At 42.3% G+C, this 24086-nt stretch overlaps 1 protein-coding gene across 1 annotated transcript in view; it reads right to left on the reverse strand.

Moving 5' to 3' along the window:
* The window catches only part of DTD1 (D-aminoacyl-tRNA deacylase 1), a 208434-nt gene that overhangs the window by 180586 nt on the left and 3762 nt on the right, over nucleotides 1-24086 (reverse strand). The window contains exons 2-3 of the mRNA XM_030196233.1: nucleotides 16660-16750; nucleotides 8011-8246 (exon numbers count right to left, since the gene is read on the reverse strand). Coding sequence (XP_030052093.1) covers nucleotides 8011-8246; nucleotides 16660-16750 — 327 coding nt within the window. The remainder of the gene's footprint in view (nucleotides 1-8010; nucleotides 8247-16659; nucleotides 16751-24086) is intronic.

Raw genomic sequence — 24086 nt, forward strand, 5'->3', positions numbered from 1 at the left:
TGGAGAGTTACGGCACAAGAGGGGGTGGTCCCAACTTCAAGAATGCTTAGCCCAACTTCTGTAATGACTTGTTAGGATTTGAGCTTGTTCAGTAGGGGGGGGGGGGGGAATGAGAGAGTGCTGGGGATGGGTGCAGGGAGGGGGGGCGGGAAGGGGGAGTTATCTTAGAGTGGGTAAAATAGTAAGTTTAAGGTTGCATGATGATATGCGGGGCCTGGGGTCAAAGTTTGAAACATTTGACTTTATATGTAAGGATTATGTAACGCCCATGGAGCATAAAAAGTGAAAGTAGACCATCACCAAAGTGACGGTGGAGAGTACTAATAAGCTATATATTTCATGAGCTACCTGGCCCAGGTCCAGTGCTTAAGGCATAATTGTATGTTTGATTACACTGCATTGCAATGTTGGCTTTATATTATGAAACTCAATAAAACATTTAAAGTTGAAAAAAAATTATATTGAAATGACAGGGAGGATAAAGATGGCATAGAGTCAAACAGGATAAAAGTCCTGCAGAAAACAAAATGCTCTGAGGAGTCTTTATGGACAGAAACTCTATGTGTGACAGGGAAGAGGACAGCAGTGGGGGTTTACTACTATCCATCTACTCAGTATGAAGACAGACTCTGAAATGCTACAAGAAAAGAAATTTGGAAAACTAACAGACTTGGGAACACAATAACAATGGAGGATTTCAATTACTTCAGTACTGATTGGGTAAATGTCTCTTTAGGAGATGCTAGGGAAGCAACATTTGCAGTTACCAAAAATGATTGCTTCATGGTGCAGCTGGTCCTAGAACTGGGGGTTGGGGACTGCTCTAGATCTAGCCCTCACTACAATGTAGGATGTGGTGCAAGGTGCAATAGTGGTGGGCCCACTTGCAAGAGCAATCGTAATCCAATCAAAACATGACAATCAGATGCTTAGGCAGACTACTATCTTTATGTGACTCCCCTGCTATCCTTGCCTACCATAATTGCTGCTTCAAATGTGCAAAGTCTGCTTCTTGCAGTAGTCAACAGTATTTTGGGGCTTAGGTCCTACTTGTCTTTCTCACTGCACTTACCTTCTTCTCTATCTCTCCCCTACTCCCTATAATCTGATAGCATGCAGCATCATGTTTTCACACTGCCTATGTGTTATGTAGCCTATTTCATATGGCCTCCTTTACAGCTTCATATATTTATTTTCAGGAACCATTTAATCTTAATTATCTTGCTCAACAGGCTTAACTAAATAACAAAGAGCAAGTGCAATTAATGCTGCCAATACCAGATTTGCGAGATTTTTTTTTTTTTACAACGCCCTTTGTTTACCTTCTCATGCTGGAGCTGTTATCTTAATAAGCATTTGTTCAACTCACAGTTGACTAACGGCCCTCTGTATCTTATCAACAAACATAAATTTTAAAAAATGGGCAATCATTTGCAAGATAACTTTATAGAAAACTACTGTAGTGTATTTAACTTTTAAAAAGGAGGCTATAACAAAATAAGGAAAATTAAAAAAAAACTAAAACAAGTAGTTGCAAAGATCAAACATTTGCATGTAGCATGGACAACTGTTTAAAAATACTATATTGGACGCCCAGACCAAATGTATTCCACACATTAAAAAAATGTCAAGTGAAGATCAAACAGCAATCGTGGAGATGAAAATAGTATCTGAATTCAAGAGAGCTTGGGATAAGTACATAGGATCTCTAAGGGAGTGAGTGATAGGGAGAGTAGATGGCATAGATGGGCAGACTGGACAGAAATATCTGCCTCTATTTTTCTCTGTTTTAATCAGCATGGTTAAATGGTAAGATAAGTGAGGTTATTAAAGTCAGAAAGGCCTCTCTAAATAAAATGGAAAGCAGATCCAAATAAAGAAAACTGGAAAGAACAAACATTAAACAAGTTACATGTAAAGCTTTAATAAAACAGGCCAAAGACAATTTTTTTTAAAAACTTGCCACACAAGCGAAAACTTAAATTTTTTTCAAGTACATTTGAAACAAGTAACCTATGACTAAGAGGTAAAAAGAGCAAGGTCATTGCAGAAAAACTAAATAAATTCTTTGTTTTACTCTACTGAAAAACAATGCCAAGGAGATATCTACATCTGAAACATTCTTTGAATATTGATGATTCAGAGGAATAGAAGCAAATCATGGTGAACCTGGAAAATGTAGTACAGCAAATTAACAGACTAAAGACTAACAAATCACCAGGACCAGATGTTATAGACCCCTGAGTTCTGAAAGAACGCAAAATGAAATTTCAGACCTCTTACTGGTAAATCTATAACATCACTAAAATCAGCTACAGTGTCAGAGCATTGGAGGGTGGCCAATGTGACACAGTTAAAGGAGTTCCAGTGGATGATCCTGGAAACTACAGATCAATGGTGTAGCCAGGACTGATTTTTTTGGAGAGGCCTGAGGTTAACATGACTGGGCACTGGTAGTATAGATGTTGGCACCACTCAAGTTCCTTTCTCATTGGCCAGTGCCACTGCTCCTGAGTGGGCCTGACTCCAAAGTGAGTAGGGGTTCCTCAGCTCACCCCTGACTACTCCTCTGTTACAGACTAGTGAGCCAGATATCAGTACCAGGCAAAATAGGAGAAATCGTTCTGCAAAACACAGTTACTGAACATACGGATACACATGGCTTAATGGAGCAGAGTCAACAGATTTAGCAAATGAAGTTCTTGCCTTACCAATCTGTTAGATTTTGTTTAAAGAATTAAATATGAAGAAAAGGGTAAGCCAGTTGACATGTGGAACGGAATTTTAGAAAGGACATCCAACTCAGAATACGAATATCCATGTCTGTACATCAAATACGGACATCCATTTTTCTTGTATTTTAGAAGAGGATCTGCTGACATATTAGCCTGTTCTAAAATGCATAAGAAATGGATGCCCAAGTGCTGGCTAAGTCCAGCGTGAACATCCATTTTACAAAACTGAAAAGTCCAAACTATAAATGGGGTAAAACAAGGGACATAGAAGGCTGTGTGATAGCATAGGAACGTCCATTGTATTGTCCACAGTGATTACATGGTCTTAATATGGAGCCTAGCATTGTTTAAGTGTAGGTAGGGTTGTTTTTCCCTACTGCAATGCCTCTGTATATGTCCAAGGCACAACTGCATCTTCAATAGTCTGTGCAGTTCAGGTCCCCACATCTCAAAAAGATATAACAGAACTTGTAAAGCTAAAGAGAAGGGCACGAAAAATGATAAAAGGGAAGAAAGAGTTCCCTTATGAAGAAAGATTACAGTTTAGGGCTCTTCTGCTTGGAGAAGAGATAACAGAGGAGACATGATAGGAGTTTATAAAATCATGAATGAGATGGAACATTTCATGAAACTAATGGATAGAAATTGTTACAAAAAATACTTAAGATTAAAAGTATTTTACACTCAACAAAAGCCATGCTGAGTAAGAATAAAGTCCATCAGGCCCACCACCCTGCCTCTGACAGCAGCTGTCCAGGTTGCAAGTAACCCCCAGGTTCCAAAAAGTAGGTCTGTTTGTCATATCTCATTTCCAGGAATAAGAAATGGCTTCCCAAGCCTACCTGACTAATAATTTTTAATGGACTTTTCCTCCAGGAACTTGTTCAATCCTCTTTTGAATCCCACTATGTTGGTCACCTTGACCACATCCTCAGGTAGCACATTCCATAGCTTAATCACGAGCTGTGTGAAAGCTTACCAGAGGATGTGTTGAAGGCATATATAGCATGGCTGAATTTAAAAGGGATTTGGACAAATTCCTAGATAACAAATTAACACTCGCACTCAATCCTGGGAAGGAACTTTAATGAATTAATCAATTCTTTGGTATCTGCGGAGTGCTTCCTAGTGACCTGGAATGGCCATTCTTGGAGACAGGATACTAGGCTTGATGGACCTTAGGTCTGACCTAACAAGGCTTATCCTATGATCTTACAAGATTTCCTACTTAATCCAACAACCAGGACTTACCGCCAAACTTTGTAATGATCTAAAGAGCTGCCAAAATGATCCAAACATCTGCCCTCCAAGGTCCCCAGAGCTAGATTGGTTGGTTTCTGGGAATCGTTATATTACTGGTATCAACCCCTGCTAAACCACATCAGCAAATCTGGATTATTTTTTTGGATATCAAAAGTGGTTGGGAGACCCTGAAGTGACAGACTTGCCACAATTCTCCATTTGGGTACAAAGTCCACCCTGCTTCTTACTGCCTGTTAAGGGCCAGAAAGAAAGTGTCTAAAATACTTCTTATAAAGTCATATAAATGCATTAAACAGACTGTGGTAATCACAGCACATGAACTGGGCCCATGGTAACTTTCAACGTCTCTATATCCCTCCCAAAAAAGAAGTGAGTTGTAACGCATTCATAGTAATTCGCATCACATAAAATGTACTAATAGGTCACCTAGGTTAGAAGGTCAAGTAGGTGTTTATTTTGGGGCTAATTTCATAAAGCTAGATAAGGGTCCAGGTGTCTTTATAAAATAGCCTCAGAAACCCAACCACAATCATGCTCAGGAACAGGCATAATGTACAAGCATGAGGTGTGCATGTATTTTATAAAAATGCATAGCCTGCCCAAACTCCTCCCCCAAACATGCCTACATGAAGGTCGCATAGTACACACCCTCTTTCCACCATGTATAACACGGCATAAGTTTATAGAAGCCCTTTTCCATGGATAGAACAGGGAAAAATCTTTATAACGTTACCCCCATTATAGGGCAATTCTTTAAAGGCTGTCCAAATTTGGGTGCCAAAATACTGAGCATTGAGAATGAGTTATACAACGGCATCTGGGTGCCATTACAGAATAGGGCGTAAGTCCACATTTGCGCATTTAGGTGCTATCCCCCAAATTCTATACATGGCACCTTAAGTTGTACGCACTAATTTGGCCGCATGGCCAAACTGCGCACACAACTTAATTAACAAGCCAATCAGCGCTGATAATTGGTACTTATTAGCAGCACTAATTTGATTTCATTAGAATTCATGTGCACAACTTTCTAGGCATATTCTATAAGGCGGTGCACGTAAATTCTGATGTGTGCAGTCAAAAAGTGACTGTGGGTGTGGCCATAGGCATGGAAAGGGCAGGTCATGGGCATTTCAAAAAACTATACATTCTATTATAAATACATCCGATCTGCACCTAACTTAGACGCAGGTACTTAGGCCTGGTTTTAAGTGGCCTAAATGGATGCGCCTAAATTTTAGTCGCAAGAACTGCGTGCAAGCATAACCTATAAACTGCACCTAACTTTAGGCGTAGTTTATAAGTTCACGCTAATTGTGTGGTTTTGACACCGATTTTTAAGGCGCCATTTATAGAATTCGGCCCTATGACTATAGAAAAAAGGACGTAAATGTGAACCCGTAAATGTTGCATATATTCTGTAAGACTAGCCGTTGAGCCCGTGAAAACGGGCTACTTTTGGAATGGGGGGGGTTCCAAGCCCTCCCCCCCGGAGTCGCTGCCGCCGCCCCTTCACCCGGCCCGAGCAGCACTGTAAACTTACATCAGCACGCAGCAGCAGGCACATCAGCAAAGCTGCCGTCGGGGCGGGCTTCCTTCTCTGCCTGTGTCCCGCCCTCGTGTGACGTAACATCTGCGAGGGCGGGACAAAGGCAGAGAAGGAAGGCCGATGGCAGCTTTGCTGATGTGCCTGCTGCTGCGTGCTGATGTAAGTTCACAGTGCTCGGGCCAGATGGAGGGAGCGGCGGCGACTCCGGGGGAGGGGGAGCGGTTCCGAAGTCTGCAGCATGCCAGTAGAGACTTCCCTCTCTGTCCCACCCCCATCATCACGTATTGAAGCGGGGGCGGGGCAGAGAGGAAGTCTCTACTGCGCATTTGCGAGTGAGTACGGTCACTCGCCGTTTATATGTTTGATACATGCATTAAATGTGGGACCCATCCATATCCTGCGTATGGGCCCTCCCATGTGAACGCCCCCTTGGAGTTACACACTATCCCCTGATTCTATTAAAAAAATCTCCAAAAATCGCATGCACAAATTTAGGCCCCCCCCCCCCCCAATTTGCATACGCAGTTTAATAGAACAAGCCAATTAGTGCCAATATTGACTTAAGCACTTATTGGCACTAATTAGATTTAATTGGGACTTATGCGCATAAATTTAGGTGTGGGATCCACGTCTAAAATTTACACACAGCCCAAAAAGGGGGCACAGAAATGGAAGGGTCACAGGCATTTCGGGGCTAATCGGGGGTATGATTTTGAGTTACGTGTGTAATTATAGAATATGGGTGCTCCGCACGTAAATTTAGGTACGGACATTTAATGGCAGCACCTAAATTTACACTCAACCTCTCCGCTTATGCATCAGTCTGTAAACCATGACAAACTTTAGGCACGGCTTACAGAATACCACCTAAGCACTTTCTAGGCACGGCTTATAGAATACCTCCTAAGCATTTTCTTTTCAGTGACAATTTTTTAGCCACTATTTATAGAATCTAGTCCTAAGGGCCCGATATTCAAAATGATTTCAATAGCGCCACTTAAATCGCATGTCCAGGGCTAACCAGGCATTTTCAGCAGCACTTAACCAGATAGAGCCACTGAAAATGCTTGGTTAGCACCCAAACCGAAACTGGCTATTCTGGGGATGTTCCGGGGGCAGAGTCAGCAGTTAACAGATTAAAGTTAACCGTATAACTATATAACTAGAAACCGAATAAAAGTCAGTCCTATCTTTATGTGGTTCTTTATAGCCAGTTAAGTGCCGAATATCGAACTTAACCAGCTATATTTCGACTGGCTCTGTATACCCGGAAACACAATCCCGGAGCCCAGACACGGCCCGGCGTTGAAGTTCAGGGTATAATGTTTGATGCCTAATGGTAGGGTCGCCATTGCTGGCGAATCATAATCACATCACAATATGTGACCCGCTGAATGGAAAGATACCAAAAGTAGGGTTTCAAATTACAGAGATGAAGATTATATAAAAGTTTGGAGGGGCAACTTTCATTTTTGAAAGTTTTGTGTACTATCGGTAGAAAGGGACTGTGCAATTTTTTTCACTAAGTTGAGGTTTTTCATTTTCTTCAGCCTAAAAGTTGCAGGTACCTAAAGTGGGGTATGTGATTTCAGGGGTTAATTAAAACATGGGAAACATGTCTCTTGTCTCTGGTCGCATCTTAAAGAGGGCCGTCTTCTCGAGATGAAAGCCAAGTGGAGAAAGAAACCTATGCACAGGCTGAAGCGCAAGAGACAAAAGATGAGGCAGAGAACCACCTCCATTGCTGCTGGAGCTGCAGAACAGGAGCTAGGGCTCTTGAGCTTGGGAAACTCCTACCACAGATGGCTGAAGATTTGATGTGGAGGACTTAGGGAGTCTTTTGTTAAAGATTAGCTCGAGTTATCTGCAACAGGACCCATTTTATTCCTATGGGCCCTGCTGCAGATAACATGAGCTAATCTTTAGTAAAAGACTCCCTTAATCTTTAGTAAAAGACTCCCTTAATGTTATGACCTCATATAAAGAGCGTACTGGCTTGGGCACAGCTTGAAGACAAGTCCTATGTGTTTCAACTCTCCTAGCTTATTTTCAAAACACTTAGCCTTACAAAGTTCCATAGTAACCTATGGAACTTTGTAAGGCTAAGTGCTTTGAAAATACACCTCTAGCCATCCCGGCAATCTGAAGCCACGCTTCCAAATAGCTGGAGTTGTGGACTTGTTCAGTTCTTTGAGGCAGAATATAGTAGCTGTATAATAAAGCTTTCTTCTTTGGTTTTTTTGGTTAAAAGCCAAAAAACAAAAAAAAGAGAAACATTTATCAATAGGAAAGTTAAGACATAATTAGTGCATACCTGAAGCTGAAATGTTGCAGGATTCTATTTTGTGATATAAATAAGTCACATACCCCACTTTTGGTACCTTTTCGCTCAGCGGATCACACATGTATGAGCTGCCCCTGTTCCAGCCTTCACTTTCCAGCACAAAAGATTCCCTGCCTTACCTTTCACGAGATCTGGCTTATAGGCTTTTCTAAGCTGCTGAAGGAAGTCATTGTAGAAAGGCTCTGCTTGCTCAGAGGGCATGGCCAGGTGAAAGTCTGGCTTATTCCCCTTCAGGACGCTCTGTAGTGTAAACTGGCTGATGCAGAGAACTTCATACTGCCTGTCCATTACACTTTTAGACCAGTGCCTTCCGCTTTCATCCTCAAATATCCGCAAGTTTAAGATTTTTCGAACCCTAAAAAGAGAAGGAAAAAACCCACAACACTGAAAGTTCTGAAGGTGATTTTAAAAAGCAGAACATCCTTAACTGTCTAGTCAACACCTGTATGCTCAGCATCCGACCAGGCATGAATTAATGGCTTTCACTTGGGGGCAATCTCTCCAAATGGGCTACGATGTTGCTCTTATGTTTTATTCATGTTTCAAGCAAACCATGAAACAAGCAAATCAATATAAATTAGCATAAAAAGTTCAGGCTTTTCACATTTTTGCACACAAGTAGCACCTCATTCAACCCTTACTTGTTAAGCAGCAGTCTTAAACTGTAGTACTTGAGAATTGAAAACAGGTCTGATTTTCAGCACAGATGAAATATATGAATACAACATAAAGCAAAGCCCCTCTAGATAAAAAAAAAATCTCATAAACAGCAGCTTCACCTTTCTTGGGCAGACTGGATGGACTGTGCAGGTCTTTATCTGCTGTCATTTAGGGGGTATTGTGTTGTCAGTTACATAGGCACAAGCATTTAAACCAGCCACTTAGCTAACGTAAGTGCCTGCGCCTAAAGTTACATGCACAATACGCTGGTATGCTAGAACGATAACTACACAAGTAATTACCAATATACAATTCGCTCTTAGAACACACACTTCAGGCAACTTTTTAAGAATCATTCCCTTGGTGAGGAGGGATGCTATAGCAGTGACATGGGTCAGAAGTTAAAGATGAATAAATCTTTCTGTGTCCAAATGTCTTTATTAAATTTTCAAATCCAAACAAATAAGAATAGTGAAATAAAAACAACTAATACATACAATACAATAGTCTGGCTAGAAAACTAGGCCAAAAAGGATATACAATTTGGCATTTCTATCCTGCATTCACCCCTCAGAGTACAATGCAGTTTACAAACAGATAACTAGGCATTCCTAGGAAAATACATTATCTGATCGATAGTAAAATTTTAACAAAACATCTACAAATTTTCCAAAAAGATGAGTTTTAAGCATTTTTCTACATTGAACATAATTCTGTGCAGATCTTATAACCACTGGTAAAGACTTCCACCAGAAAGTAGCTTGATACGAAAATTGACCTGTGAACACTTTTATACTGGACTTTCTTAGAATGTGGATAATGTAAAACCATATAAGATCTCCCTGAAAGCTCACAATTTCTATATGGCAGATCTACAAGTTTGTACATATACACTGGAGTTAATCCACATAGGATTAGATTTAACCTTAAAAAATACATGCGCTTTAACTGGAAGCTAATGGAGTTTCAAAACCCATGGTGTTACACTCTCATATTTAGAAGATCTACAAAATTAGGCATGCTGCCTATTCTGCAGTATTTCCAGCTTTCGAAGGGCCCTGCTTACTAAGCCGTGCTACAGGCGCACTAGCTTGCAGACATCTGTGGTTCAAATTTTAGATAGCTATCCAAAATGACACCCAATATTTTTTTAAATAGCTTTTATTGAGAAAATACAACTTAACACAGCAAGCCATAGTCCACTTTAGACACATCATCAACTCTAGACAGGTTAGCATACTAATATTTTGAGTTGTGGTTCCACATTGAAAATGATTCCATTAATAATCAAATTCTTACATGTAATTGGTTTGTAAGGATTGCTCAATATCAGGAATGTAGTCTTAATCCCTTTTAGTTTAAAATCTTTAGGCCAGCACTCAAGCAATTCTAAACCCAATACTGTATCTGTATAAATTTCTTTATGGAGTTATTAAAAGGTATAAAAATTGTAATATCAGCACAGATAAAATTCCGGAATCCTCTCTTGGAAAATTTTAAACCTAATTGCAACATTAAATAATATGGGTGAAATTGGTGATCCCTGTGGAATGTCACATGCCAGAATCCAAAATTCCGACATTCCATGCAGTTTAACTTCATATGATATGAATGATTTTTCAAACAACCCTCAAACCATTTAGAGGTGAATTCTATATATGGCACTTAAAAAAAAGCGATATTCTATAAGACACTTAAAGTTAGGCACAGTTTATAGAATAGCGCTTCTAAGGCACTAGGGTTGCACGTAAATGTAGAAGCAGCCATTTTAACTAACAAAAACATGTTGCAAATAACCGTGCCTACATTTATATGTGGTACCCCAATTATGCGCATAACTCAAAACCACACCTATGCCCCGCTTCAAAACACCCATGACCCTCTCATTTCCGCATCCCCTTTTTTAGCCACGAGTAAAATTTAGGCACGGATCCCATGCCAATAATTGCTTGATAAAAAACCAATTATTGGCACTAATTGGCTTGTTATTCATTTAAATTCTGTGCCCAAAATGGGATCATGCCCAAATTTGCATGCGGAATTTTTGGCAGCTGTTATAGAATCAGGGGGGTTAAGGATTAGTCCCCCTAAACCAATAAAGGATAGTAAATTGGTCAGTCCAGAGGGTGGCTACCAATTTGGTAAACGGTCTCTGTCATAAACCATATTGGGACAGGCTTATGGACCTCAACATGCATACACTGGAAGCAGTGGCGTTCCGTGGTTGCCTGACACCCAGGGCGGATCGCCACTGCTCACCCCCCCCCCCCCGGGTGCATGGCAACACAGCACGGCACCCCCCCCCCCCCCCGCGACACAGTCCCCACCTGCCAACCAGGTTCCAGCTCCATCCACCCCAGCGTGGTGCCTCGCATCTGCAGAGCTGCTGTAAAAAGAAGAAAATCGCCTCGTCGTCGGCCCTTCCCTCACTGTGTCCCGCCCTCGAGGAAATAGGAAGTTATGTCAGAGGGCGGGACACAGTGAGGGAAGGGCCGTCGACGAGGCGATTTTCTTCTTTTTACAGCAGCGCTCCAGATGTAAGGTGCCACGCTGGGGTGGATGGAGCTGGAACCTGGTTGACAGGTGGGGACTGCGTCGGGGGGGGGGGGAAGGTGGTTCCATGCCAAGGGGGTTGTGGATGGACGGAGCGGAGCACCCCCCCACACCCGTTGACACCCGGGGCGGACCGCCCCCACTGCCCCACCCTTGCTACGCCACTGGCTGGAAGAGAGGGGGGGAGAGAGGGGATATGACAGAGACGTTTAAATACCTCAGTGGCGTTAATGTACAGGAGGTGAGCCTTTTTCAAATGAAGGAAAACTCTGGAATGAGAGGGCATAGGATGAAGTTAAGAGGAAATAGGCTTAGGAGGAATCTGAGAAAATACTATTTCACAGAAAAGGTGGTGGATGCGTGGAATGGCCTCCCGGTGGAGGTGGTGGAGACAAATACTATGTCAGAATTTAAGAAAGAGTGGGACAGGCACATGGGATCCCTTAGGCAAAGAAGGAGCTAGTTGTTACTGAGGGAGTGCAGACTAGATGGGCCTTTATCTGCCATCATGATTCTATATTTCTATGTTTAATAATATACTATGGTCAACTAGGGTCAAATGCACATAACACATCAAATTGAATTATAAGTACCTATCTTCCTATACTAAATTCCTTTCTTATCTCAGATATTAAAGTAGTCAAAACTGTCTCCATACTATACCCCTTTCTGAATCCTGTTTGAGTCCTGATCAAAACATCATGACCTTCCAAATAGTTTGTCAACTGACTTACCACAATTCCTTCTATTACCATGGTTAGCAATGGAATGGAAGTCACCGGATGATAATTGGTTATAACATCCCATGTTATGTCAGGATTTTTAGGAATTAGGGTTAGAATGATATTGTCCCCATCTCTGGGGAAAGAACCATTTAAGAAAATCTGTGTTAAACACTTGTGAAAGTATACCACAAACTCATAGGAGATGTCTTTCATGAAATACGTTGGGCAGTTATCTAATGAGCAGTGGGAAGAAGAGAATTTCCTAATATATGATCCTAAATTCTCTAAAGAAGGAATAGAAAATTGCAACCAATTTCTATCAACTACAATACCATCCACACCTAAATCACTAATTTCAAAATCCAAATCTTCAATTTTCTGTTGATTCAAAGTAGATTGTATTTTATTGATTTTACTTTTGAAAAATATAGCTAAATCGTCAACTGTTGGAACTACTTCATTACCTACCAATAATGCTGATGATTTCAATAATTGATTAATTTATATAATTTCTTAGCATCTGGCTTCTCCTTACCTATCATCACTGAATAAAATGTTAATTTAATTTGTTTCATTTTAATTTTATATTCACTAAATTGCTTTTCTCCATCTTGTCTTATCTATACTCAATGCCTTCTGACAAGTTCTTTCTTAAGCTCTACACTTCCTTTTCATTTCCATAAAATTGTTTGTGAACCAGCCTAATCTATTGCTCCTATCTTCAATGGAGCAATCTCCTTCAAAATGTATCAGCTAATTCCATTCCATCTAGATAGACTCCAGTCCGAGTCTGTCTCCTGATCTTTTAATACCATATCTACCTTATCCCAGAATATCTTAGTATCAATCTTCCCTCTCTTTACAAGGTTGTCTCAACTCCTTTCTATATATTTTCCTCCAGTGGATTTTAAACTGTAACTTAAAATGATCAGACACATAAAAATCATCCCTTGAGCTAATTTTATTATGGGTAGCACCCTCTGAAGGTAAGATAAAGCATAACTCCTCTAAAAAATTATTTGTAACCAATGCCACATTTGTATCTGAATATTCTTCTAAGTGTGAATTGATATTACCCAATAAAACAATATTTCCACTCTCCAAGTTAAAATTACAGATAAAATCCATAAAATCATCTCTAGCCAACTTCCATAACACACAACTCATTCTGTAGTAAATCATCACTTATTGAACAAGCAAATACCTCCAAATAAAAGGGATGCAAAATACGAATGAATCTGTCTTTTAAAAAAAAAAAGATTTAATAGTATCTCTTCCCACCTTTTCTGTTCTCCCTGTTTTTTGGCAGAGTCTTATAGCTAGCTGACATAGATCACCAACAATGGGATCATCCTTAAGTTTCTGTTATAAATACCAGACCCGGTTGTTCTTCACTAATCCAATCTTTTACAATATGAGCTTTATTAACCACCAATCTGGCATTTATATATAAAACCGGGATAGGAACAAAAGAGGATTTAACAGCACATGTACAATCTATTTTCACCAATTGCCGTTTTGTTGTAATTGAACCTTATTAGATATATGACGTCTATTCCACAAATCTTGATTACTAACCACCTTTATCCTGTTATACAGACATGTTTCACACTGAATTAAATTATCAGCATTTTGACCTAACAAATTGACTGGTTTACAATTTTAATGACTAAAATTTATAACAGATATTTGTCTATCTAATTCTGTTCCAACAACGCATTTTCCCAATATTAAACAATTAAAAGCATACATTCCTCTATCCATTTCGTATTACAATTGCTTCAACCTGCAACTCCACTAGAGCAGTACTCAGTGGCTCTACCTTAAAACCCGTACTTCTGGTTAACTTTTGAACTCATACAATTATCTATTTATACTATGACAACTTGTTGCACACAAAGGGGCAACACCTGGCCCTTTGGCACGCACTTTCGGCACAACACCTCAGGAGCAGGCTTGCTTATCAGGAACTGGCTGATAATGTCACCATCTTGAAACCTGCCTCCTCCCAATGATAAACGTTCCCAAAATGAATACATCTTTCAACACAAGGTAGCGTCATAAAAAGAATAGGGTAACACTCCCACAAGGGAACAATTTGCCAGGTTAAAACCACTGCATCAATGGCAATAAAAACGGAACTTCAACCCATAAATGTCAGACATTCAAAAATAAAATGATCAAAACCACTTTGAAACAAACTCAACGGAAATTCTATACATAGTACTCAAAAATCAGCGCCAGAACAAATCAGTGCTAAGCACTATTCTACAAAGGCCACTCTATGATGAGCTGGGCCTGATGGACCTTTAGTCTTTCCCAGTATGGCAATACTTATGTACCCTTCAAAGAATAGCAATTAGAGCCAATTCCCGCACCTACAGTTGAGCGCAGGTATTTATAAAAGCTGAAAACTGGTGTAAATGCCAGCATCCAACTCATAGTCCGAAAAGTTAAAAACAACTACTAGGAGCCTTCACAAGCGGGACAAATCCTTTAATTACATAAGTGTCTTGTGCATCAATCTTGTACCATTGACCCAACACAGGCCGTGTTTCGGCGCGAAGCGCCTGCGTTAAGGGTCATACAATTATTATTTAAAACTAAGAAACCAGCTAAAAGCTGAATACACACCAAATGTGACTGGAGTCTGCGCACAATGTATGCAAAACGTTCCTGCTTGCTCTACACAGGAGCACATTGTCCCTCTTTCTCCAAATGCAACCTAACAAAAGAAAGCACCCAACTCATAGCATTTTGGCAGGTAAATGGCGCTATTCTATAACACTGCATGCATATATCTGGAACGCCCCTGACCCGCTCATGCCACTCCCCTGACTATGCCCCCTTTGAGTTGCACCCTACGGGATTCAGGCACCCAGTGTTATACAGGGTGGGGCATAAAAAAAGTAATCCCTAGAGCTTTTTGCCGTTTTTGCAGAAACTGCTTTGGATTTCAATAAGAAATTGTACATACTTATTTGGTCATCATACAAGGAATATTCATGAGAGAGATTTGCATGCAGTGAAGGCATTGCATGCAAGTATCTCTCAAATATTCATTGTGGATATCCCAAGGGCCTGACTGGATGGATGTATAACACCATAGGGCAGTGGTACCCAAACCTGGTCCTGGAGGCAACCCAGCCAGTCCTTAGCAGGCTTGTCCAACCTGGCCCAAGTGATCTTACCTGGCCCACAGAAGCTCAGCAATTCTAGTGCAAATGCCAAGACTCGGCTCTCTGCAAGTTTGAGCCTTGCGGTGCTGGATGTTCAGGATGATCTCGCGGTTTCATCTCATTAGACTTGAAATCATTAAACTAACTCAAACTTCCAGCACTGCACAGCTCAAGCTTACAGAGAGCTGAGTCGCGGCAGGGAACCAGGAATCCTGCTGAAGCCAGATGAGGGGGAAAACTGGGTGAAGGCTTCGGGGGGGGTACATGAAAGAGAGAGAGACTGGATGAAGACTGGGGGGTAATTGAGAGCGAGAGAGAGAAGAGAGAGACTGGGTGAAGGCAGGGGAGTAACTGAAAGCAAAATACTGAATGAAGGCTGGGGGGGTACATGACAAATAAAGACTGGGTGAAAGTAAAACACTGAGTGAAGACTGGGGGGGTACATGAAAGAGAGAGACTGGGTGAAGCCAGGTGGGGGTAACTGAGAAAAAAAAAAGAGACTAGGTGACAGCTGGGGGGGGGGGGGTAATTGAAAGACTGGGTAAAGGGTGAGGGGGTACATGAAAGAGAAAGACTAGGTGAAGGTGGGTGGGGGGGTAATTGAGAGAGAAAGACTGAGTGAAGGGTGGGGGGTATATGAGAGAGAAAGAGACTAGGTGAAGGCTGGGGGGGTTACATGAGAGAGAAAAGAGAGACTGGGTGTTCTCAGAGAGTGCATAAATGAAGGATTCTCATAAAAAGTGTGAATGAGTGTGTGTGTGAGTGTGCACACGCTTTGACCCTCTGAATGTTACAAAATGGAAAATTTGGCCCCCGATAGAAAAAGGTTGGACAACCCTATTTTACAGAATAGACTTCTACTAGGTGCCATTATAGAATTACTCCCTTAGGGGGCAATTCTGTAACGAGACACCAACATTTATGCACCACATTTGGGACCATATCTGGGGAAAAGAAACAGATCCAAAATGTTGAGAATGATTGATTTTTCATGTCTTAGGTCCACAGGGATTCTGAGAAAGTTACTTGTTTGAACTTCTATAACTTTATTATTTTTTTCGCATAAAAGGATGGGGTTTGGACTAACTGTTTGCTCTAACAGAATTCGTTAAAACCTCATTTTTGTTTCTGGCGACTTTAGTCATCTTTTCCCAGAAATGGTCACATTTGAACGGGTTGCGAGCCTGTTCTACAAGAAAACGTAATGCACGTCTAAGCGTTCTTAGCGTAAACCGGCACTGGCGTGCTTAAGCCAGATGTAAATGCATGCACCCAAATTCAGCTGTTATGCATGTAATATAGTATTCTGTTAGCAGCCCATATATATGCCAGTCCTGCCTATGCCCCCCTTGTATTTACATGCTAAACCATTTAAGCACATAATTATAGAGCCATGGTTAGGCACGCTACTGCTATTTAGGCGCATAAGTGTGCATATTCTGTAAATTTAAGCATGCACACTGCGCTTACATTTAGGCAGCCTATCTAGAATGAGGGGGTGAATGCTGAGATCCCTGGACATTCACGCAGGTTGGGGCAGGAGCAGCAGCACAGAACATTCCAAGTCAAAATTCTGGAAAATACAGGAACTTACAAGAGCGCAGATACAACAGAAAAAGTAGAGGATGTTAAATGCCCGTTTCTAACTTACATGTGGTCCACATCTTTTTGGGTGTCTTCTAGAGAAATGCCCAGCAGCACGCAGATGCCTCTTCCAATCGCGCTTACCTGCTCTTCTCCCACTGCGAAAGACAAAGCAAAAACATGATAAACCTCAAAAATATTAAAATTAACATCAGCTGTCTGGACTGGTATCTTAAGCAAACATCCAGTACCTGGAGGTCATGAGAAAATCAGATCCTGTATCAGCAAAAATGATAATGGCGGTAATCACTCCCCTAAGGCAGGGATCCTGAAAACCAGTCCTCAAGGTCCACAACCCAGCCTGGCTGAATATATATTAGATCTATTTGCATGAAGTGGAAGCAATGAATGCAAATAGATCTTATACATATTCATTGTGTAAATCCTGAAAACCAGACTGGGTTGTGGACCTCAAGGACTGGATTTGAGGACCCCTGCCCTAAGGAAAACCACCCACACTATTAAGCGAATGAGGCAGTGGCCTAGAGCAGCAGCTTCTGGAGCGGTATCAAAGAGCAGCTGTGGTCAAAGCGAAATAGACCCAGACAGTCACACACACTCAAAGAACCATCAGTGTCCACTTTTTCCTGCATGGAGGGCAGGCAATTTTGAAAACGACTAGATAGCAAAGATAGATAAGATTAGATAGATGCCAAAATTCAGGCACTCCTGATCAAACTGTTTCAATGAATCTATGTCAGTGATTTCCAAACTGGGCTGTTCTGCAAGCTCTTTTCAGGGGTTCCCCAAGCAAGGAAGTCATTGGAATGCTTCAGCCGCTGACACCAGCACTCTCATAGTAACATAGAGGGGCATAATCGAACGGTGCCGGCCATCTTCGGGGCCAGCTCCGCAAGGGGGCGGAGCAAACCGTATTTTCAAAATACGGTTGGGGCCGGCTAAATCGATCCCCGGGTGTAGAGGAGATGGCCGGCTTTGTTTTTCTGCCATAATGGAAACCAGGCCCGGCCATCTGAAACCCGGCGAAATGCAAGGCATTTGGACATGGGAGGAGCCAGCATTTGTAGTGCACTAGCCCCCCTCACATGTCAGGACACCAACCTGGCACCCTAGGGGGCACTTTTAGAAACAAAAGAAATAAATAAAAGTAGCTCCCAGGTGCATAGCTCCCTTACCTTGGGTACTGAGCCCCCAAAACCCACTCCCCACAACTGTACACTACCATAGCCCTTAGGGATGAAGGGGGGCACCTACATTTGGGTACAGTGAGTTGAGGGGGGGTTTGGAGGGCTCCCATTTACCACCACAAGTGGAACAGGTAGAGGGGGGGATGGGCCTGGGTCCACCTGCCTGAAGTGCACCGCACCCACTAAAACTGCTCCAGGAACCTGCATACTGCTGTCAGGGAGCTGGGTATGACATTTGAGGCTGGCATAGAGGCCGGCAAAAAAGTTTTTTTTTGGGTAGGAGGGGATTGGTGACCACTGGGGGAGTAAGGGGAGGTCATCACCGATTCCATCCGGTGGTCCTTCGGTCAGTTGGGGCTCCTTTTTGCAGTTTGGTCGTGAAAAAAAAGGAACCAAGTAAAGCCGGCGAAATGCTCGTCAAGCCTGGCTTTTTTTTCCATTATTGGGCGAAGCCGGCCATCTCGTGAGCACACCCCTGTCCCGCCCCTGTCCTGCCTTCACTACCCTACCGTCACGCCCCATTGAAGTTTCACCGGCTCCACAACGGAAACCAGTTGAACCTGGCCATAATCGGCTTTCGATTATACCGATTTGGCCGGTTTTAGGAGATCACCGGCCATCTCCTGATTTGTGTCGGAAGATGGCCAGGGATCTCTTTCAAAAATGAGCTGGATAGTAACATAGTAGATGACGGCAGAGAAAGACCCACACGGTCCATCCAGTCTGCCCAATAAGATAAACTCATATGTGCTACTTTATGTGTACACCTGACCTTGATTTGTATCTGTCATTTTCAGGGCACAGACCGTAGAAGTCTGCCCAGCACTAGCCCTGCCTCCCAACCACTAGTCCCGCCTCCCATCACCGGCTCTGCCACCCAATCTCCTCTAAGCTTCTGAGGATCCCTTCCTTCTGAACAGGATTGTTTTATGTTTATCCCACACATTTTTGAATTCCATTACCGTTTTCATCTCCACCACCTCCCGCAGGAGGGCATTCCAAGTATCCACCACTCTCTCCATGAAAAAATACTTCCTGACATTTTTCTTGAGTCTGCCCCCCTTCAACCTCATTTCATGTCCTTTAGTTCTACCGCCTTCCCATCTACGGAAAAGGTTCGTTTGTGGATTAATACCTTTCAAATATTTGACCGTCTGTATCATATCACCCCTGTTCCTCCTTTCCTCCATGTTCAGGTCAGCAAGTCTCTCCTCATACGTCTTGTAACGCAAATCCCATACCATTCTTGTAGCTTTTCTTTGCACCGCTTCAATTCTTTTTACATCTTTAGCAAGATACGGCCTCCAAAACTGAACACAATACTCCAAGTGGGGCCTCACCAACGATTTATACAGGGGCATCAACACCTCCTTTCTTCTGCTGGTCACACCTCTCTCTATACATCCTAGCAACCTTCTAGCTACGGCCACCGCCTTGCCACACTGTTTCGTCGCCTTCAGATCCTCAGCTACTATCACCCCAAGATCCCTCTCCCCGTCCGTGCATATCAGACTCTCACCGCCTAACACATATGTCTCCCGTGGATTTCTACACCCTAAGTGCATCACTTTGCATTTCTTCACATTGAATTTTAATTGCCAAACCTTAGACCATTCTTCTAGCTTCTGCAGATCCTTTTTCATGTTTTCCATTCCCTCCGGGGTGTCCAGTCTGTTAAAAATCTTAGTATCATCTGCAAAAAGGCAAACTTTAGCTTCTAACCCTTCAGCAATGTCACTCACAAATATATTGAACAGAATCGGCCCCAGCACCGATCCCTGAGGCACTCCACTACTCACCTTTCCCTCATCCAAGCAAATTCCATTAACCACCACCCTCTGGTGTCTGTCCGTCAACCAGTTCCTAATCCAGTTCACCACGTCGGGTTCTATCTTCAGCCTGTCAAGTTTATTCAAGAGCCTCCTGTGGGGAACCGTGTCAAAAGCTTTGCTGAAATCTAAGTAGATTACGTCTATAGCACGTCCATGATTCAATTCTCCGGTCACCAAAGAATTCAATGAGATTCGTTTGGCACGATTTACCTTTGGTAAAACCATGCTGTCTCGGATCTTGTAACTTATTGGCTTCCAGGAAATTCACTATCCTTTCCTTCAGCATGGCTTCCATTACTTTTCCAATAACCGAAGTGAGGCTTACTGGCCTGTAGTTTCCAGCTTCTTCCCGATCACCATTTTTGTGAAGAGGGACCACATCCACTGTTCTCCAATCCCACGGAACCTCGCCATCTCCAAGTATTTATTAAACAAATCTTTAAGAGGACCCGCCAGAACCTCTCTGAGCTCCCTGGGGTGGATCCCGTCCGGTCCCACGGCTTTGTCCACCTTTAGATTTTCAAGTTGTTAATACACACTCTCTTCCATGAATGGTGCTATATCCACTCCATTCTCATATGTACTTTTGCCAGTCAATCGCGGTCCTTCTCCAGGATTTTCTTCTGTGACGACAGAACAAAAGTATCTATTTAGCAAATTTGCTTTTTCTTCATCATTATCTACATAGCAGTTCACAGCATCTTTCAGTCTCACAATTCCCTTTTTAGTCTTCCTCCTTTCACTAATATACCTGAAGAAATTTTTATCACCCCTCCTTACATTTCTAGCCATTTGTTCTTCCGCTTGCGCTTTTGCCAGACGTATCTCTCTTTCTTGGCTTCTTTCAGTTTCATCCGGTATTCCTCTTCTTGAGTTTTTCTGTATTTCAGGAACGTCAACTCTTTAGCCTTTATTTTCTCAGCCACTTGTTTGGAGAACTATATCGGTTTCCTTTTTCTCTTGCTTTTATTTACTCTCCTTACATAAAGGTTTGTGGCCATATTTATAGCTTCTTTCAGCCTGGACCACTGTCCTTCCACTTCTCGTACGTCCTCCCAGCCCATCAGCTCCTTCCTCAGGTATTCCCCCATTTTACTAAAGTCAGCACGCTTGAAATCCAGGACTGAGTTTTGAGTGGCCGCCCTCCACTTTAGCTGTCATATCAAACCAGACTGTTTGATGGTCACTGCTGCCCAGGTGGGTACCCACTCAAACATTTGACATATTATCCCCATTTGTGAGCACCGGATCCAGCGTCGCTCCCTCCCTCGTGGGTTCCGTCACCATTTGTCTGAGCAGAGCACTTTGAAAAGCATCCACGATCTCTCTATTTCTTTCCGATTCCGCAGATGGAACCTTCCAATCTACATCTGGCAGATTGAAATCTCCCAGCAACAGCACCTCTCTCTTCTTTCCCAACTTTTGAATATCCGCGATTAGATCTTTATCTAGTTCCTCCAATTGTGTCGGAGGTCTGTAGACAACACCCATGTGGGCAGAGGTTCTATCATCTCTTTTTAAGGTGATCCATATCGCTTCTTCCTTTCCCCAGGTCCCTGTCATTTCATTCGCTGCGATATCATTTCTCACATACAGAGCTACTCCTCCACCTTTACGACCATCTCTATCCTTCCTAAATAGATTATAGCCTGGTATGTTTGCATCCCATTCATGGGAACCATTGAGTCATGTCTCCGTGATTGCAACAATGTCTAAGTCTGCCTCCAACATCAGGGCTTGAAGGTCATGAACTTTATTGCTTAGACTGCGAGCATTTGTGGTCATCACTTTCCATCTACATTTCAGTGGAATTTTTATCTTCTGTTTAGTTTCTTGTTCAGTCTCACTTCTTGCTGTGTTGGTAAGAAGTGATTTGCTAAGATTGTTGTTTTCATTGCTTTCTTTTCTACTGACACATTTTGTCTTTAGCTTTAGCTGGGGGTGACCACTTGAAGTGAACTGCCTCCATATGCCACCCCCACCTTCTAGTTTAAATGACTAGAAATATATTGTCTGAATTTCTCCCCAATGATTTTTTTCCTGCCACAGTGAGATGCAGCCCATCGTTACAGTATAGTCTTTTGTTTTTCCATGTAGTGCCCCATCCTCCTATGTATCTAAATCCTTCTTGGTGACACCAGGCTTTGAGCCAGCTATTGAAATTCTCAGGACTTTGAAATCTTTTCTCTCCCTTTCCAAAGGTAGGTAGTACTTCAGAGAAAGCTATGTTTTTATCAAAGGTTTTAACCCCTCTCCCAGCTCCTGAAAAGCTCTCTGCATGGCAAGTTATTTGTTCCCAGGTGGATAGCAACATCAGTGTTTGACTCCTTAGTTTCTTCTCTGATTATAGAGATTATTTGCTTGGTACTCCTGGTAGCTGAAGAGCCAGGAAGGCATTTCACTTTGCATGGCCCCTTTAACTGTGTTTCAAAGTTAATGCCTCTGATAATGGAATCCCCTAGTAGCAACAGTTTCCTGGTATGAGTTTCAACATTAGTGATTTGGGGGTATTTTTTCTCTTTGGGCACCTTCATTGCTGCTTCTTCTTCTTCCGCCTCAGTTCTATTTTCAGGAACATCACAGTGCTGTAATGGAGCAAAAGAATTCTGTAGGGGCAACACTTGTGAGGGCGGATGCTTCTGTGCCACATGATGTAGTCTGCCTGAGCCTACCATGAACCATCTATTCTTAGGTGGTTTTATCCTTTGAGGCAGTGGTGAGAAGTTGGTATGATTCTGTGCAGTCCTAGAAGCTGCTTTAAGTGCATCCAATTCCTGCTTTACTTTATTTAGCTCCTGTTTTAAGCTTGCAAGCTGAAGACAGATAGGACAAGCCTTAAGTCTCCAGATGATTGGCCTTGAAACTAAAGCACCACAATTATTACAGAGAATAAAAGTCATCCTGATTGGTTGAAATGGGTATGAACAGGTGTACTATGATGGGGTTAACAGTCTGCAAGATCGCCTGTGTGTGAATGAGGAGTAAAGTTAATGAGTTTTGGCTTGTCTATGTATGACTGGAAAACCATGGGGTGGGTGCTCGTACATGCTCAGTTCAGCAGCATGAACTGAGAATTCTTCTGAGTGCCTGCGTCAGGCCACATTGCTCCTCATTGCTCAGGCAGAATGGGCATGCACCTCTATGGCTAAACTAAAGGCCCCTCCAAAGTAATATGAGGTAGTTGGGGAGGTGGCGAAGATGCTGGATCAAGGGTGCAGCGGGGGAGTCTGAGAGAGAAGGGGAGAAGCCGAATTGAGGGTGAGAAGAGAGAGGGAGAGAGACATGGGACCGAGGGGTGGAGCGGGAAGAGAGAGACCTGAGATGCTGGACTAAGAATGAGGGCAGGAGGGAAGAGAGATGGGACTTGGGGGGGAGGGGTTCCTCAGTGTCTGAAAAAATATTTTAGGGGTTCTGCCATAGTAAAATGTTTGGCACTCACTGCTCTAAGTGAACAGAAGTTGTCAAATCCTTCATCAGGGGCTCCCAAACCGTGGGTTGTGTCCCCAACTGGAGTCACAGGCAATGCATACAGTATCATCATGTTTCATTCTTTTCCAATGCATTATTTTTGGACCTGATTCATGCATCTGTGTGAAGGGGTGATGTGTAAAAGACTTTGCAAAGTGTGAGCAGAAGCGAATTTTCCTTTTAAATAGAGTGGTGCCTGGGAGATTTAACAGTATCACTGAATGGAATGCTTTTTATTGATGAGGTGTAGTGTTATTGTGAATAAGGGGCATGGCCTTGCTCACTCGTTGCTTTGGTGGGTGGAGCTATATTGATGATGTAATTTCTTAAATGTTGGCTTTTCTTTTCCCCATGGCCATTTTCAAAGCAGTGTGAGCCAATGGAAGAGGAGCAGAGGTTCTCCTGAAGCACCAAACTTGCAAAACATGGGCCCCTGTTGAGAAAGTTTCTAGGCTTTTCTGAAGTACAATTGAGCTAAGTACTGGCTTTTTTTGATAATGAATACTTATTGGATGGGACACTGCCTTTTATAGCCTGTGTTTAGGAGCCTTACATTAACTGTATTTTGGTGCTGTTAGAATTTAGTGTGTCTTGAAGATTGATAAGTTACCCGATAAAAATATCTTGTATTTTGAAGTGGAGTTTTTTCCTTAACCAATGAGAGAGAGGATCCAGTCTGATATGGTGTTGCTGGCTGAGGCCAATGTTTCACCGATGTCTTTTTCTCCACTTAAGATGAGAGAGAGTTATTGACATTAGAAATCTCATAACACGGATCTAGATCTGAGTTTTATTTTGATTTTCTGATTTCAATTACCTCAATATTGACTGAATAAATGTCACATCAGAAAATGCTAGGGCGGTAAATACATGGCTGCTTCATTGAGGAAGGTGAATAGTGGAGTACCACAGGGATCTGGTACTGGGACCAGTGCTTTATAACATATTTATAAATGACCCTGAAATAAGGACAACAAATTATCAAA

The sequence above is a fragment of the Microcaecilia unicolor genome, chromosome 3, assembly GCF_901765095.1.
Source record: "Microcaecilia unicolor chromosome 3, aMicUni1.1, whole genome shotgun sequence".
Taxonomy (NCBI): domain Eukaryota; kingdom Metazoa; phylum Chordata; class Amphibia; order Gymnophiona; family Siphonopidae; genus Microcaecilia; species Microcaecilia unicolor.